This window comes from Limanda limanda, chromosome 23 (assembly GCF_963576545.1).
Source record: "Limanda limanda chromosome 23, fLimLim1.1, whole genome shotgun sequence".
NCBI lineage: Eukaryota > Metazoa > Chordata > Actinopteri > Pleuronectiformes > Pleuronectidae > Limanda > Limanda limanda.
The window spans coordinates 5,255,244-5,273,357 of record NC_083658.1 but is presented as its reverse complement, the minus strand read 5'-3'; the positions used below and the strand labels follow the sequence as shown (position 1 = coordinate 5,273,357).

Genomic DNA, 18,114 nt, shown 5'->3' with positions numbered 1-18,114 from the left:
GTATAAAATGATGAGCAAGCAATTACTCCATATATGGTCACTTTTAGTTGTTACCGCAATAATATAGAAATCAATTAAAACGTGAACGTATATTTATTTTGACGTGATCCATCAAACCGACCAACGTAGTATTTTTGCTTGACAACCTCATCCACCATAATTCTCTATCTAATAACATTTAGGTTGTTTTTAAAAGTGTTTTCATTTTTCTCACACTTCTTATGTTAATGAAACAGTTGCTCTGTCTGTTTTCTTTCTATAATTGTTTCCTCCTACTTGAGAAAACCAGCTTTCCCTGAGGGAGGCTCATCTTATCTGTTGGAAAACACAGTGAATGCAGGTGATTGTTTAATATCCCTGTGTCCAAGCACAGTGACTAGCAGCCTGTTTACATGCAGATTCTCCTTATACGGCAGATTTTCTGGGCCAAAGAGGGGGGGTAATGTTATTTTTACTTTTTCCAGAATTTTTTGTGCGACCCACGTCTCTTTTGATTCCCCCCAAGTGAACGCAGCTGCACAGCCCGTAGCCACATTCTGTCATAAACCCCCCAAAATGGGTTTAAATCTATATTCTGGTGTTTTTATAACAAATTTACAAAAGGTAACAAAGACACAATAAATTATCCTGTATCCTTACAAGGTTATTTGGGAAAGTACTTTGTCATGGCTGCTTCGACAATATCTGGATCTCAAGGAATCAATCCTCAGGCCCTTCACCGCCAAATATTTATATTTAGAGGTGGCATCAGCTGTTTGTAGGCACCACGCTGGTGCCAGGTGTCTGATCGGCCTGCCAGGATAATGAAGACAATAGAGTGGTCAAGCCCGGATGTTTGATTCCTCGCCAGACTGCAAAGCTCGCCGTTGATGTACCGACTCTTCCCACTCCACACGTCATGGATGTATTAAACAACGGACGAGGAATTCAAACCTATCCGTTCTATTGAGGGTGCTCACTGCTCACCCACAGCAGCAGAGGATGGGGAGAGAAGAGTTGTGTTGTTGTTTGTCTGCATCCTTCTGTGAACACTTTTATCTACTTTAAGTCAAACATACAATTCACTTTTTTCCCATTGCACTTCAGTAACAAGCTGTTTTCAAAGAGATAATGCTTAAACCTTGAAATGCAAGTATCAGGCTTCCGCTAAATCGAACAACTAATGGCACACACAAAAATAACTTAAAATAACATTACATAAAAAAATCTTATCAAGTCCAGCTGCAGCTCTGTTGCCCCGAAGGAGGCGACCTCCGTGGGCCATGTCCAGCCACAGCTCATGTTCCCATACTGTCTTTGTTATGATTTGTGTTATTGGAGAAATGTTTGATTTAAAAATGCTATAATAGATACGACATGGTATAAAGACAGATGCAGACTTCGTGTCACAGTAAAACTCACACACATGATTCCAAGTGCATTTCAAGACCTTTTATCAGTCGTGGACACTTGGATGAACAATTTAAAACTTTCAGGTTTGAGGTCTCAAACATAATGAACCTGGCAGATACCAGCTACTGCTTGTGTAATTCACCAGCCTGGTACGACCTCCGTCACTCTCTCTCTCTCTCTCTTTCTCTCTCTCTCACTCTCTCTCTCTCTCTCTCCCTCCCTCTCTCTCATCATGTTTACAGCCTCGGAGTGTGTTGCATATCTGACATTTCTCTCTCAAACTCCAGCCGGCTCTGTTCTCATCTGGAAGGTAAGAAGCAGCATCCTGCACTCCTTCAATTTCCTCTTTAGATATTTGATGGGGGGGGGGGTTAATCCTAACAGATGACGTATACATGCTAAAAATGCTTGGAATCAATCATGAAACTAGTAAACAAGTTATTGAAATATGTTAGTATGTTTTGATCGTGTGATGTGTTCTTATGAAGCCGACAAAGACCAATCAGCCAGTTACAGAACTTTGGGGTAAATGTTCCCAGTAAGTGACTCTGCAGATGTTCCACAGTTACAGGGGGACATCCGTTAATTTACGTTGAGGGTAAGAGGAGGCCATGTTTAAGTACAGATAAAGAAGAGCACTGTATAAATCTCCTTATAAAAAAGTCACTGTTCACATTCAGTAAACACAGAGAGAGAGAGGGGGGGATGGAAACAGGACTGAATCTCCCAGAGGGATAAACACTCATCTGCACTTCTTACATTCCCATCCGAGGCACATGATTATATTTTAGAGGAGACGAGGAGCCGAATCGACTCCGTCTAAGCACTGATTTCATAGTTTAAGGTTACAGGAGGATATGCGAGTAAAAGATAACGGCCTTCGGTTTGAGATCTGTCTGTTGTCTTCTTGCATCAAACTGGCTGGATGTGTTATCGGAGGCTTCATTCTGGTTTAAATGTTTCAGGGTTTTCAGTGACACGTTGCCCAGTGAGTTAGAAAATTGTTTTGGATCCGTACTATGAATTGGCCGATCTGCAAAGTTCAGGTATAAGGTATAAACACACATATATTTGTGTTGATGGAAATAGATGTTTTCATTAGTTCATATATGCACCTAAAAGATTGTATCGGTGGGCGAGTGACACTGGTCGTGCCCCAGTTAGAATAATAGGTCAACATCAGCAAACCCAATTATCTGTCCGACCTACATTTGACCACACATCCGTTACACGGTTGTAAAATATACTGAAGCTTCTCTGTTAAGAAATGACATTGAATTTTAATCAAATAACAACAACAGAACTATGAAAAGTGGTCTTAGTGTCTAGGAGATCAGAGCAACAAGTGTGTGTCTGTGTGTGTGTGTGTGTGTGTGTGCGTGTGCGTGTGTGTGTGTGTGTGTGTGTGCGTGTGTGTGTGTGTGTGTGTGTGTGTGTATGTGTGTGTGTGTATGTGTGTGTGTGTGTGTGTGTCTGTGTGTGTGTTTGTGCCGCCTCATTTGCTACTCAAGACGACAGCATACTGTGCTGACACACACTGATAAAACTCACACCCATGGAATGACTGGCATCTATAGCACACACACACACACACACACACACTCACACAAACACACACGTTTTTTCAAATGGAAACATTTTAGTCTTAACTTGACAGATGAAACATGAAGTAACTTTCATATCCAGCTTAACACAATGCGTCACTCCCACTGTGTTGGTCACACTGAAGGTATTCAGCCGTTGGCAACAAGGGCCGACAACAGCTGATTGTGTTTATACAAGTACAACGTGGTCCTTTGAACAGAACCCAGGAGTTCACTCTGCTCATACAGTCGTAAACATCTAAAAATAAAACCTGATTTACGGACAAAGCTTAAGGCTTCACAAACATGGACGCAATGAAATCATTTGAAATATCTATATATATATTCAGTGTTGTCTCTATAATTCTTCTCCAAGCCAAGGGAGATAAAGTGCAGCAGTGAATCACGCTACTGTGTTCAAGGTGAGCCATCTTTTGCAAAAGCTTATTCAAGATAATATTTCTGGAATTGTTTCTGGTCTTTTTGGTGAGAACCACCAGGCTTCAAAAAGATTCTGGAGAGGAGGACTGTGAAAGACTAAAACAGCTGTTGATTAAACATGCTTAATTTCTCCTTAATGGATCAATATTGTCATAACTACCCTGAAGGCAATTTACTTATTGGCTTGTGAGTGTTTATATGCAAGCGACGCCATCATTAGAGGCCTCAAGCTTTGAAAACCATCAGGAGGGAAATGTGCAGCAGAGATGTGATTCTTTAAACTACCTTGTTGATCTTTCAGATTTAATCAAGGCCTCAATGGGGGACTAGGGATCAATGCTGGGTGACGCTGGGAGGGTTTGACGTTCACGCTCACACTAACTGTAAAACTTCAGCTTAATTAGTCTTTTTGAATCATGACTTAATGCGCCAACAAGGACAATTCAAAGCTGAGTCTCAAGCAGCCCGTGTTTCATCTGAAGCTTCAGTCATCCGTCCTGAGAGATCCCATCACAAGAGGTCAGTGTTAAGTTTGTCTGTTCACACCCGGCAGTCAAACGCATTCTGAACGTGTCTCCTCTGACCACTTGTGATCCGATCTCACTTCCCCTCCCTCCATACCCAACTAGCATGACATGATTGACAGCCAGCAGCACTCAGTTCATAATGGTGGACGTGTGCAGATGAGCTTGAGGATAACTGTAGAGGCCCGTGCACACTGTCCAACATTAACCCTGAGGTGTCATGGATTCAGGGGTCAAGAGACGGACAGGGGCCTCACAGAATACCAGGGATTAGGGAGATTCATTCTATTGAGTCCAGTATGAGCTGCTGAGAGGTGAGAGAGGAAAGTGCCTTAGAGCTCAAGAGCTGCAGTTTCTCTAATGGCTGCATGAAAATCTCTGCACAACATAAGATTATAGAATCCAATCATTTAGGGACTGGGATATAGTAAAGTTAGTTAGAGAACACTTCATTACCACCACAACAGCAAGTTACAAGGCTCAGGGTTTATATGCTGTTCTCTTTTGTATCCTGGACTGTAAGGAACAACTGACCCAGCAGGGGGAGCTATAGCAGGACTTTTAATCTTGCCCCAAATAGATTTGTGCTGATCTACAAGGGCTGAGGAATGCTCTGTTTGTGGGAGCGAACACGTTGATGTCGTCACAGCGACTCTGATCCCAGGAAAGTCCCACGTCAGATGACAAGAGGGATTTCACAGAGTGTGGCGAGAAGAAAACGATTGCAAAGAATCTATGAAAGAAACAACATGTTCCTTATCGCACAAATGAAAAGTCAGTTTTTTTGCAGACTGTTTTATCACATTATCCTAGTATTGGAGTACATTACAAATACTTTGTAGAAACAAGTTGTCTTTCACATTGTTGTCTTTACATTTGTGTTGCCACCGCTCCCACTAGATTGTGTTTTCACACTTCAGCAGGCCTCAGCTGACACCTCCGAGCAGCTCTCTAATCATCGCACAGTGTACAGTACATCGACGCAGGAAAGGTCACACAGGAGCGACCCCCACTCGTGGGAGGGAGGTGGTGTGCGGAGACAAAGTGACACTGATTGTTTTAACTGTCAATGTTCTTCTTCCTCTCTCCTTATCAACAGCAGAGAGAAGAGAAGAGAAGCTCTCACCTCCTGATCTCACCAGCCCGTCCAGCATCAGTAACTCTCCTCTCAGCGGGAACAGGCCCGGCAGCCTGACCGAATTCTCCCCTCTCTTCATCCAAGCCAGTCAAAATCTAACCGGTCCCCCCCCACCAGTCGCCATGGAGCGCGTGCAGCACATGACCAAGTCGGCCATCCGCCGAGCGTCTATGATCGAGGTGACCCCGCAGGTCAAGAGGAACCTGCAGGAGCTGTTCGTCAACTTCACCCTCATCCTCATCTGTCTGCTCCTCATCTACATCATCGTCCTGCTGAGCAGCTGAGGGACGGAGACACAGAGAGAGAGAGAGAGAGAGAGAGAGAGAGCTTGACAAGGCTCTGGGTTCGGCTGATGCTGGGGTCATACTCATACACACACATCCGATTTCTACCAAAAGCAATAATATCCTCCCCCGTTGCATCAGCCCCACTCTGTCTGACAAGGGCCATAGAGATTATACGCCTCCATGTGAAAACAACAAGACAAGACAGCCTGGACAATGTCTCCAGTAATATTATGTGTGTATGATACTGAAATATCAATACAGCACTGCACATGCTGCATATACAACAAGACAAGATGATGCATGAACTATGACTCCCAGGGTGCATTTCATTAAAGAAAAAGATGACATCACACAGCAGAGGTCACACTGTTAAGAAAACATATTATTATATAACTTATTATACAACTCGTAGCTTGGTTTTAGATAACATCAGTACCTTTGTTGTTAATTTGCCTCTGATTCGCACCAACAACAGCCGCCGTGACTCATGGGTGTCGTGGAATTCGGAGCCATCTGCACAGCCGAACAAAAAAACCATGAAGCCTGACTTTTCAGAAACAAAGTTAAAAGAGTTAGAACTTGTGGCCTTGTCATGAACCTATTGAATCATCCAGAGGCAGAATAGTCTGCCGGAAAAAGATGATATCATTAAAAGAGAATTCTGAAAATGGGACACAAATTATTATGAAATGCATCCCCTTTAATTAACGGCTTTAGAGAAGGCAGAGGGGAAGGGAAGTGCAACTTGACCCATCTGTTGAATGTACATTGCGTAATTTATATAAAAAAAAGATGATTAATTTTGAAGTTCTCCAGTAAAATGAGGAGAATCTTGATTATTTAGAAATGTCAGCTTATATACCACAGGGGAAATCACATTTGAGTTAAAGACTGAGTGCACCTTACCTACATGTATTTCTGATGTCAGGCCTGTTTATCCACGATGAGAACTTCACTTTGCATGGTGTGATATCACTCAACGTTTCCTATTTATACCCTCACAGCTCGGCTTCTGCTATTGAAACTATTGCTGAGTGACAGTTTTGGGGTTTATAACAGCACGAGTGCCCTGATTGTTGCAGAGAAGATGTAGAAAGTAATCTGTGGAATCAGATTCCTGAATGTGAAGTGCTTTACGAAATTCACATGGGTCATTTTGATCTGTTTATGTGTGTTTGGAAGATTGTACCACCGGACTTTTAAATGACAAACCATTGAATAAACTGCATGAAGACAAATGAAAAGGTTTGTCCCCTTTATTTACTGTAGATCCAAAGATAATTTAGCCTTATCTTGTATTTATCACTGTGCAGATTGCTAATCACATTCATATTGAAATAGCTAATTTACAACTTTTAATTTGCTCTTATCAATCAATCTAATCAACATAGTTTTAAGCAACATAGCAGCTAAGCTAAGCTAAGGAAGTTAATTTCTGGTGAAGCTGGAACATCTTAAAGTTGTTTACTGTTTCCATTTCCTTCTCTGTTATTCATTTTAACACCTACTCATTCAAATCATGTCTGTTTTTAGGTTAGCAACACATGACTATTTGCAGACTCACCTGTTAGTAGTGGTGAGGAAAATAAAATAAGGAAATATGCTCCAGAACTTACGCAGCAGGTCAAATGTCCTTCACTCTTCAACAATTCAACGTTTAAATCCACGATCAGTCGCGTTATAATTAAACTTACTGATATTATCACCATTTAGCCGGAGTTGTTTACTTTAGCTTCACTGTTGGATTATTTTTTCTTCTTCAAATTCTTTATTAGTCACGACAGAGATAACAAGAACACAAACATGGAAAAAGTTGGGGAAAAGTGAAATAAGCATCTCAATGTTAGGGTGATAACTTAAAGTTAAACAAAGTATCAAATATGAACGATTTCTGTTCTGTAGGATTTCTAATTATTATAACAACTTATTATCTGGATGCAAAAAGTAATAATATAAACCAGTCATTCCCAAGCTGTGGGCCGCGGCCCCCTGGTGGGCTATACAGCAGGTGTCATTGTTTTAGCTGACCGTCACGTTAACACCTGAACGCATCATTAGCGGGGGAATCACAGGTGAGGGAGATTGCTGATGACGTAGGGGAATCCGGAAGTCCAACTGAATCATCAAGTGAGGACCTGTCTCCGGCCCAGAGGACAACCCCCAAGCCTGTGTGTTTAACTCTCGGTGAGTGTCTCTCTCTCTCTCTCTCTCTCTCTCTCTCTCTCTCTCTCTCTCTCTCTCTTTCTCTCTCTTTCTCTCTTACTCTCACACACACTCACACACACTTAAGAAGTGCAACAGTAGGCTTTATCTCACAATCATAATTTTACTGTTTCCATAACATACAACAGAAATGATACAAATGTAAATAAATGTTGTCATTGTTATAATTCTCATATATTGAATTCAAAAATGGCAAGACAGACATCATTCGATGATAAGTCACAAGGGGGACATCCAGTCACTGTCAACTCAGTTCAAGACACAAACTGCAAAACAACTTTCCAACTTTCCATTTCAGTTTCAGACAGAAACAAACGTTTTTTCCTTTCCCGCAATTTTTGTGAAAACCGAGTTGAGAGTGCAATGAACTGAGCCCTGGTCTGTATATCGTCACATTAAAAAAAATCATCTAAACAGACATTTAATAAGTTGCAGTTCCTGTGGTTCACTGATGGTCATCGGATGTCAGTGCTGTGTAAAAAATAAATCAGAACACTCCAGAAGTTTCTTCTGTCACATGTCGAGAAACAAGAGTTCGTATGTATGTCACATTTATCTTAAAAAGGTCATGACAATGAGGAGATGACGGACAGATAAACAAAACAACATGAAACAAGAAGACGGGAACAATCATGTAGGAAAGCAAAAACAAACATAAACAGATAAACAAATAAATATATTTCATTTTAGCTATTTGTAACACATAAGCGAAACTAAACCTGAAGGACCACTCCAGTGTTTTTGACATGTGTACTCATCCATTGACCTCAGCTGAGGTACGAACAATCTCACGGAGAAACCAATCAATCAAAGTTTGAACATCTACGACTCCCTGACGACTTGAGATGACTGAAAACTTGTGAGTCAATAAAATAGAGTTGAAAAGCAGATATTGGAAAATAATAAATCACCTATTTTAAACCACAAGACAGTGGAAATATGAAAAGGCAGAAAAATAAACGCATTCAAAATACACACTAACTTTGGCATCACGCGGATTTCCTCATGCAGAAAAACATTGGAATGGTCCTTTAACTGTCACAGTTAAAAAAAAGGGTGGTCACCCAGAATGTGCTTCTTACTCTCAGCTGGGGAAACAGTGTCACCCTCGTGTGGGAGTCTCCAATGTCAAGTGCATTGAAACCTGTTTTTAGAAGGCAAGTGTGTGAAATCATCAGCGGGGGGAAATAAACGCAGGGCAGTAAAATCAGATGTGGTCGTAAGAAAATTGTAAAAAAAAAAAAAATGAAATAAAGACGTCTGCGCTGGTGCAGATGCCGCAGCTCAAAATGTCAATTAAATAAATCTAATGGTCACAGTGTGCATGGAGGAGTGAACCAACTGCGGTCCAGTGTCGGGACGATCTCCGGAGAGGACCCCCCCCCTCGTCTCCTTCCCGTGTTCCTCACATTTCAGGTCAGTATTTACAAAACACACCATTTAATTTCAATGAAGCTTCAACGTCATGGTGCTGCATTCAAGTCAGCCGGACGTTAGGACGCCCATGTGCAGAGTTTTCTGAATGGATTTTTTCTGATATACATATGTATATACTGTCGAAGCTGTAATCAAGATATCGAGGTGCCTGTGTTTCCGAATTTACGATCCGATGTTACCGTGTTTCCCGCAGGACGCAGAGGTCACGTCTACACCTGGTTTCAGGAAGTGTTCTACTCCTCACGTTGACAGGTTAGAAACATTTTCATCCTCACGCACGAGAGGGATTTGGGGGGAAAAAGCATACATTTTTATGTAAAGATTAACACAAAATATAAAAAGTGTTGAGAAAAACAGGGACAAACTAGAGTCCAATGCAATTCAACACAAGTCCAGAAGAAATTGGTCATTTTGGTACAGATCCTTTACCGATATGGAACTGCACAAATAGTAGCTGTGTGTATAATACAGTCTGATCCATGAGCGCAAGTAAGTAAAGTACAAACACTTCCTGAACCTCAGTTGCTTCTGTTATGGAAGACGAGCATGATTGATGTTGTATAAGGTGACTGAACGGGTGAGAGGAGGTAGAACTCCCAAAACCTGACGTCTCGTCTGTCCACGTTTTGAAAAAGGTAATAAAAACAAGAGCCTCTTCTCGGGGCTGGTGACGACCATGCAGTCTGGAAACTGTACAGGTTACCGGACGGACTTCACGGACCCTCGGGTCATGAGAACTACTCTACACACGAACGATGTAAACTTTAGAGTCCAGTTAGAAAACAGACAGCACACCAAAGAGATATGGAGATTCAAGTGAGTGACAGCAGCATTATGATAGTGTTTCTGTTTTCACATGCTCTAAGGTCTGCCCCACAGGAAGAGACACGCAGCAGGAAGACTTCTGTCCCCGACATGAACTCCTGGCTTGTAATGAAATGATTGATTAAACCCTCCTTGGCTTTAAAAAGGTTGCTAGGAGTTGCTCGTCGGCCGCACGTCTCTGACAGAACTGTTCCTGCGCATGTCCCCGGTCCACTGGCGTCGCAAGCAGACCGTAGAAAAACAGTAGCTTGTTAGATTATAAATACTATAATAATAAAAATACGAGGGGTGCTTGATTCGGTTCATCTCTGTGTTTCTCCTCTTGAGAGACCTGGAATGGTAAATCAAGCGCCCCTCAGCTAGCTCAACAGATCTGGAAATGACTTTCAACATTTACCATATGTACACAGTCAAAGCTCTGGGACAGGAAGCTAAAGTTGGCTGTTTGTGTTGTTGTTATTGTTGTTGCTGGTGTCGTTATCGTGGTGTACTGCAACTTAATGTTCTGCGGACGGGAAAAACAACCAGAAATCAGCAGCTCGCTCCGTGGGACGCATGAAAGACTAAAGGCAATTATCAAGGCAACAAATCTGCTTTTCCTGGCTGAACGCTGAGAGCACGTCCAGTCAGATCACAGCTCGCAAGGAGAAACACACACATGCAGCACTGCAGTCTGTGTTACACAGGGCCAGATTGAGGGGGGAAATATGTTATGGGAGTTAGAAAAAATTACAGATGCCGTTGTTTTTAAACTTGGGCCTTATTATTCAGTTTTATTACCGCTGCCAATCATGCGGATATTATATGGGATATATTTTTTCTCCGGTTGATTGTTTGTTTTGCAGAATTCCAGATGCTATAATATAACAAGAATAAAGAGACAATTAACTCTTAACTACTGTTTTTGGATTCCCTCTTCCCATTGTCGACTCTACCCTGGAACCCCAGTGCTGCAGCTGCACGCTTCAAAAAAGAATATCGTTCAAAATTACTTTCAAAACCTGCAGTTGGATTGCTGTCCAGCTTTAGCTCTCTGTCCCATTACTTTGCTTTGTTGAGTATTTTTTGACGGGGTTGGGTTTTTTTTTGCCGGTCAGAAAGTGAAGTACTGAGGCTCCTCTTCTTTTGCATCACATTCTTTGCTCTCCCCGGCCTCGGTCGGCCTCGGGTCTGAGGGCGTCGCAGCGTTGGCCTCAGGAAGGCTGAGGGAGGGAAGACAAATGTGAAAGAAAAAAAACGTTAGAATGAGGAGGAGGGAGAGACAAACAGAAATTCACAGGGAGGCAGCAGGTAAATAGAAAGTGTGTTTGAACAGAAAATAGAAGTGGCATTCCCTGGCATGCACCCGTGCCGCAGTGTATCCAGGGAGGTCCGGTGAGTGGAGCACAGTCCAGGAGTCCATGCAAGAAGTGGAGGTTTTACATTAATATCACAGTGGTGAAAGGAGGAGCTCCACCTGAGCACCAGCCACCTCAGAAACACAAGCAAACTTCTATCCTTTCTTTTTTATTCCCAGCATGGAGTCACAGGTTGGTATTCAGGTTACACTGTCGGCTGGGACCCGTCTATCACATGGTGGATACACACACAGATTTCCAAGACAGGGAGGGGATGCAAACTTCACAAAGAGCCCAGCAGAGGGATGTGAAGACGCAGGAAACCTCGATTTAGGACAGAGCAGAGTAGAATAGGAGTCGGAGGATTAAATGTAATAAGACGTGTCGCAGTGACCTTTACCTTTGACCTGCGACCACCAAATTTTGATCAGCTCATCTGGGAATCAAACTTGACGGTTGTATCAAATTTGAAGGAGTTCTCAAGATATCGTGTTCACGAGAATCGGACGACGAAAAAACATGCTTCCTGCCACTGGGTGTCGCCGGTGGCATAAAAATCAGGATAAACAAAAAAACTGAGGACATAAGGTTTCCCTCCTCTCATTTTGAACTACCACTGAAATGGCTTGAAGAAAAAAACATGAAATCAGCCGTTCTTAACAAACGATTTTAAACTAAGTCTGGTCCAGCTGCTTCGCCCTCCGGCGTCAGACCTCCCAGTGGTTTCTGGGTTTTGTTGTCAGCGTGTGCAGCGTCCTGCTTCGCGCTCCTCCATCGACTCCCTGCCTCCACCGCTCTTTGCTGGCTGAACAAAAGCACAACGGCGTAATCTCACAAGTTTCACATCCGCAAGTCGCTGCAACTCTTGCCAAGCCAGGATTCAGGGGATGACGACAGGAAGCAGACAGAGACGATTTGAAGTATATTTCAAATAAGATTCTGTCTGCGATAGGAAATAAGATGTTAAGGCATAATGCATCAAAAAGGGATAATACATTCTTTTTTTTCTGCTGACTAATGGAGGAAAACTGCAGCCTTCTGTGAAATGAACTGATCAATGCGGTGCTTAGTATCGACTCAGGCTTAAATTAAAACTCCATGAGGAACATTAAGGCCTTTAAATCCCAAACGGCACAAAGAATTTAGTTTTGTCTCACACTTCATCACTGGGAGAGATAAAAACACAACACGGATAGATTTGAGAGACGGATAAAGTGCTGGAATCTATTCTTTTCTTTTTGACACCATGCAATTTCATTTTGTTTATTCGATATAATGACGACACTAAAAACCAAACCCTGTTGCTTGGGTGGCAATCTTTCCACAACAGCAACTCAGTGTGTTTATGTATAAGTTTTCATGAGAAGATGATGCAGCATGTAGTCCAGGGTCTCCTCTAGTTTCATTCTCTTCAGGATCGTAGCAGATTTACAACCTCACGACATTTATCTGCGACCGTATATCTCTGTAATGGACAGTCGGCCCAGTGAGAAGCTGCCACCACAGCTACTTAAATATAGATGATTCAGGAGTGGGAAAAAATACATAAATGTCTGTAACATCAGAGGTGGGTTATACATGTCAATCTCCGTTGGGGTTTGGGGGAGAGGGGTGAGGAGAGAGGGGAGGCAAACTACAGGGTGAAGGGAGAGGCGGTGGAGGCAGCAAGCATCCAGTAAGTCCCTCCCTGGGGGTGTGACGGTGAACTGAGGGCAGCAGGGGATTTAAATCACGTTAGTTCTCACCTCCTAAGGCTTTGCTGCCCGGGGGGTTCCTGAGGATGAGGAGGAGCGAGATGAGGTGGAGGATGAGGATAGGGAGGAGGAAGAGGAGGAAGAGGAGGCAGAGGAGGATGATGCTGAGGAAGAGGAGGAAGAGAGTTGAACAGTGGCGGGGCTTTCCTAAATCGGGGGAGGGACCGCCGGAGGGGGGAGAGCGGAGGCGCAATCCCTCCTCCTCCTGATCCCGCCTCCTCCACCTCCTCGTCCTCTCCTGCCCGAGGCGCGGTGGGAGGGCTGGCGAATCGGAGAGCTTCCTGGTTAGGGAGGCTGGCCAGGTGGTGATCTGATTGGCTGCCTGTTTTTAACTATAGAAAAACATGGAAAGAGAGGCAGGGTTGGGGGAGGAGTCTGTATCACAGGGATACTATTTCCATTCAGAATAAGATGTGCTGTGGCCTTTGTAAGTGCAGACAGTTAGAAGTGATGGAAACTATAACAAAATAAAACAAGGCGTCGATGATGACAACTCTAGTCCAGAGAAATGTGCGGAGGCAGAAATAGGCCTACGGTGACTCGTCATTACCCCGATAGGATCTGTTGTTATCGCACAATCCCACACACTGGAGCTGGAGTGAGTGAGGGACGGGTGTGTTATCTAAGAGCAAGAACCCACGGTGAGAAACCCAGGAGGAGGAGTGAGGCTGAAATCAAGCGTTCTGGTTTCTGAGCCACTCCAGGGATCAACAGCTGGTCTGACAGCTGTGCACTGGGATGAAGAAGGCTGACAGAGATCTGTCCTTCATCGAAAACCCTGAGGGGAGACGGAGCTCCATGTTCAGCTCCTCAGGAGGAACATGGGGATTTTGTGCTTTGGTGGCTTGTTGTGCTCAAAGAACAGGATACGTTAAAGTTAGGAACCATTAAAAACACAAGAAGAAGATAAATCAACGTGAAAGAATAGAAAAATACCAGAAAAGTTAAATCAGGCTCTCTTCTTACAGTGTGAGGCAGGTACAGTGTGTCAATGACAAACACTTTATTGGCAGCTGTATACAGTGGTGGATAACAGAGTCCTAATGAGGTTGTGCTTGCTTTCTTCAGTCATGAGGGAGAGGCAGTTTATCTATGAATGATGGGCAGCAATGAGTCGTCTGTGCTGCTCCTGAGTCTGCAGTCTGAGAGAGTGCGTGTTAGATGTGTGTACATGTGGTTTTACATTCTAAACCAAATCAAACTGTAAGTGTGGCTTTCAGAGCAGGACAATGGAGAGAGTACTCATAACAAAACACCCACTCACACTGAGCTGAGTCGTATCTGTGACACTCAGAAAACCCAGTGGGCGTCACAGTCGCCCACATTTCATTTGGACACATCCAAGCCGCTCGCTGTGAGAGGGAAACCAGAGGCCTCACCTTGATCAGTGGGTTGATGACCCCGACGTTGGCACTGGAGTTGAACACCTTGTTGAAGCCCGTCTCTCTGTTGACCAGCTCCAACTGGTAGAACTTCTTATCATCCTGTAAGAAGACGTCAGAAACGGGTACAAGAGTTGTTACGTCTGCCAGAGTGTCTTTAAAATATCTGAATCATAAAGAACACCATGTAAGAATTAGTGGGATTTTAGTTTTGTTTTACCAGGGGACTCACCACCAGCTTTTTGACCAGAGCTTCTCTCTCTGTGACCATCTCTCTGAGCTCTGCTATGACATGCAGGTCCTCTGGTCGACTCTCTCTGTTCCTCATCTTATCCTCCGTCCCCTCCAACCTGGACACGCAGACACAGGGAAAGCAGCAAAGACAGAGGGAGAGTCAGATGTGAGAATGTGTAAAGTTGCAGCCGAAGAGACTTTCTCACACGTGTCCTGGACTCACAGTATTTGCAGAGCAGTAATCTTGTCCTTCAGCACCTCCTGGGCCTTGTTGAAGTCGGCCAGCATGATTTGTGTTTCTCTGTGATGCAGGATGTTCATCTCCCCCAGCTCCCTCTCGTGTCTCTTTGCAAAGTCTTGTTCGTGGGCCCTGCGGAGCGGACGGACAAAACTCGTACATCGTGTCCCAATAATTAGCTCGACTGTAGCGTCCTGCCAGACTTTCAGAATATCACGAAAAATGTTTGAAACGTCTCACAATAATATAAAAGATCTTTAACAATGTGTTTTCTACCATTTCTTCGTCTTCCTGACACACATCCAATATATCATATGCCTTTAGGGGCTTTACACGCACGAGGTCTCATCATGGACATTACTCTCTGATACATTTAATTTCCTGGTAGGGAACCGTGAGATTGACGCCCCGTTTTACTAAATTACAGACGACGACAACAAGCTGCGAGCAAAACTCAGCTCAGAGTGGAGAGTACTGGGGATGTGTGCGGCCTCTTCGGAAACCAAATGGTGTCCATGACTAATGGTTAAATGCAAAACTCTTAATTTAATCAGAGTGGAAGAAAGTAGTGAAGAGTCTGTTACATTCACATCCTGCATAGAGGCCATGCCCCGGAGGATGCAGCCCCTGAATTGGGACCCAGTCATGTGTGTTTTCCTGACAGTGACAGTCTAATAAATGATACAGCCGAGTTGCATTATGGGTAGGGCAGGATCTGTGTTCCTGGGGCTTAACACATACTAGGGATTAAAGTCAAAATATTTCTGATGCTATTCTGAGACAGTAAACTGCAGTACCTTTATGAAGTACATCTGCACAACTATAGGCACCTCAGTGCTACAGATATACTGAGGTTGAATTAAATGTGTCTGTGATGATTAATGATTTTCAAAGGATGAACAGTTCCCAAGATGCTGCTCTGAATCGTTAGATGTTCAGATGGTTATTCCCAAATGATGCGAGTCATATGAGGATTAGGTTTCTGCAAACTGGGTCAGTTACTGTTGAGTCACAGTTTAGTTCTGCACCATCGATAATATTAACAACATGAATGGGAAAGTTTCCCATACGATGAATATTTATTGAACATGACTCACCTAATCTGATGGTTGGCCTCACTGCGGACCCGAAGAACCTCTTTGCCCTTCAGCTCCAGCTCTCTGGTCAGAGTGTCGATGGTCTCGTTCAGAGAGTGGATCTCGTGGTCCAGGTCGGTGATGCGGTTGCTACGGCAACACACCTCCGACTGAAGGTCGGACATGCGAACCAGGAGCTCTTGTTCCTGGAGAAAAAAGAGATGGAGAGAAAATGACTGAGAAAACAATCAGTCGCACGTGACAAAGGTACGCCCGAGGAGAACGAAGAGACGATGACAGTTACCTGCTGGTGGCTGTGCTCCATGGCCTTCTCCAGCTCCCGCTTGGCCACGCTGTTTTCTTTGAGGTGAATCTGCTTTATGTGCTCGATGGCCGTAGCGTGGAGGTGGTTCAGCTCTGCTCGAAGAGACGCTGCCAGACGGAGACAAAGGGAGAAACATTGAGGAACACAGTGGCTCCACATATAGAGACGTGCTCACTGAGAGAAGACGTGATGGTCGATCATTAAAGATGTACTACATCATTCCTTTTCCAACAGAAGGGGAACTTTTATTATCCCTGCTAAACTTCTTGAATTAGAGATTTCATTTCAAGGTTGGCTTAACATCAGAGGCAACTGTAGAACTTGTCATATATTTTCATACACACATACATAAAGCTGAGTTCTCATATCTTATATCACAAAGCTGATCTGTCATTTCTTCCTTTGTAATACTTCAAGTTATTAAACCCAGGAGTCGTTAATTTCTACTTCCCATGAGATGAGCTTATTGTTTATTATACGTCTTTAATGCAACCTGCTGATTTAATCTCATTTTTTATGGATGCTCGTGTTTTCCTCCATTATTTTAACAGTCGAGACATTTAGCATCACTAAAGGAATAAAACCTGAGGGTCAGAAGAACCATCGTGGTTTCAGGATACATCAATTCTCATGTTTCCAGGTGTGTTAGTATGGACCATACGCAGCTTATCTGGACTGAGGTAGCTTCAGTTGTAAAACAATAGTGTGTTTGTGTGGATGTAGCCTCAGGGAGAGAGATTATTTTGAATGTGTTTCATCATCTACCCAGCTTGGCTTTCCCCTCGTCCTCCAGTTCGAATCGCAGCGTCTGCAGCTCCTGGTCGGACTGCTGTCTCAGGATGTCAAACGTCCTCCTGTGGGCCTCCTTCAGAGCGTGAACCTCCTCCCTCTGCTCCTGCTTCAGACGCTCCTCCAGCGCCTGGTCGCCGGAGGGGGAGAAGAAGAGGAGATTAACGAGGAGGAATGTAACTTGACATCAAAGATCTGCTTTTCCATTTGTCGGGAGGACAGTGTCAACTCTGAAACCTGATTGGTGGCGCCTGGGAGGACGCTCTGACATATAATAATTTCAGCACTGCAGGAAAATGAAACCCCGAAGACAAAACAATGCGCCAACATTAAACACTGCAGCTGTGTCCCAATTCCATACTAATTCCAAGCAGTCTCTGAGCATGTGAGGAGGGACAAAATTAAAAATAATTAAAACAGTCAATGCTGAGTTAATCTGTCTGCTCATTGAGTGCACTGCTGATGGAGTGCTTTGCATAAAGAAAGACGAGGTTCACAACATTTGAAAAGACTGCTCCTCTAAGATCCTGGCAAGACTTTAGAATAAGAATGAAATCTTTTCTCTGTGTGAAGTTTATTCAGTAGCTGAGTGAATAATATGACCTTTGACCTCAATCAGCAGCTATTAAAACGACTTGGAAGGTGTCTGAGACGTCCTCTTAAAGACACGGCGCAGTAAAAATATGATCAGCCCTTGCAAATGTAAATATATGAGACAATACTATATCACCCTCCTGCGTTCGTTTCACTGTCATTTAACCAGGAAATTAGAGACATTAAAGTAGATGAAGCGGATGAAACGTTTAACAATGACTGATTTGATTGCTTTATGAATCATTTACCTCCAATTAAATCTGCTGAAGGGAAAAGAGCCGTTAAATTCAAACTCACCAAATTAAAACAACGGAAACTCTTTTCTCCTTTAAAAGCTACTCGCTGTGTCTTGTAGTGGTGGGGGAAAAAAATCGATTCTGTTCAGTATCGCGATATTTTGCGCACGCGATTATATCGATAATGTAGCACAAAGTATTGCAATATTTAAAAAAATAAATAGAATAAAAGTGGATGAATAATATGGGGGACATGAATCGCAATACATCGCAGAATCGAATTGCAATACTTGCAGTAT

General features: G+C 43.4%; 2 protein-coding genes across 3 annotated transcripts in view; one reads left to right on the top strand and one right to left on the bottom strand.

The window, feature by feature from the left end:
• The first annotated feature begins 1,675 nt into the window (after positions 1–1,675).
• On the top strand, positions 1,676–6,609 carry pln (phospholamban). Of its 2 annotated transcripts, none has more exons than XM_061067192.1 (2): positions 1,676–1,702; positions 5,043–6,609. In XM_061067192.1, the coding sequence occupies exon 2, from the start codon at positions 5,201–5,203 to the stop codon at positions 5,360–5,362; it is 162 nt and encodes a 53-aa protein (XP_060923175.1). In that variant the 5' UTR covers positions 1,676–1,702; positions 5,043–5,200; the 3' UTR covers positions 5,363–6,609. The 2 variants fall into 2 exon arrangements, with proteins under 2 accessions (XP_060923175.1, XP_060923174.1); XM_061067191.1 differs by having other exon boundaries at positions 1,680–1,702; positions 5,040–6,609.
• Positions 6,610–10,943: 4,334 nt separating this feature from the next.
• fam184aa (family with sequence similarity 184 member Aa) overlaps positions 10,944–18,114 on the bottom strand; it is a 31,561-nt gene continuing 24,390 nt past the window's right edge. Inside the window, exons 17-24 of the mRNA XM_061067239.1 lie at positions 16,962–17,115; positions 16,176–16,303; positions 15,893–16,077; positions 14,781–14,927; positions 14,556–14,673; positions 14,321–14,425; positions 12,933–13,045; positions 10,944–11,052 (exon numbers count right to left, since the gene is read on the bottom strand). Of these exons, the coding sequence (XP_060923222.1) occupies positions 10,944–11,052; positions 12,933–13,045; positions 14,321–14,425; positions 14,556–14,673; positions 14,781–14,927; positions 15,893–16,077; positions 16,176–16,303; positions 16,962–17,115 (1,059 nt within the window). The remainder of the gene's footprint in view (positions 11,053–12,932; positions 13,046–14,320; positions 14,426–14,555; positions 14,674–14,780; positions 14,928–15,892; positions 16,078–16,175; positions 16,304–16,961; positions 17,116–18,114) is intronic.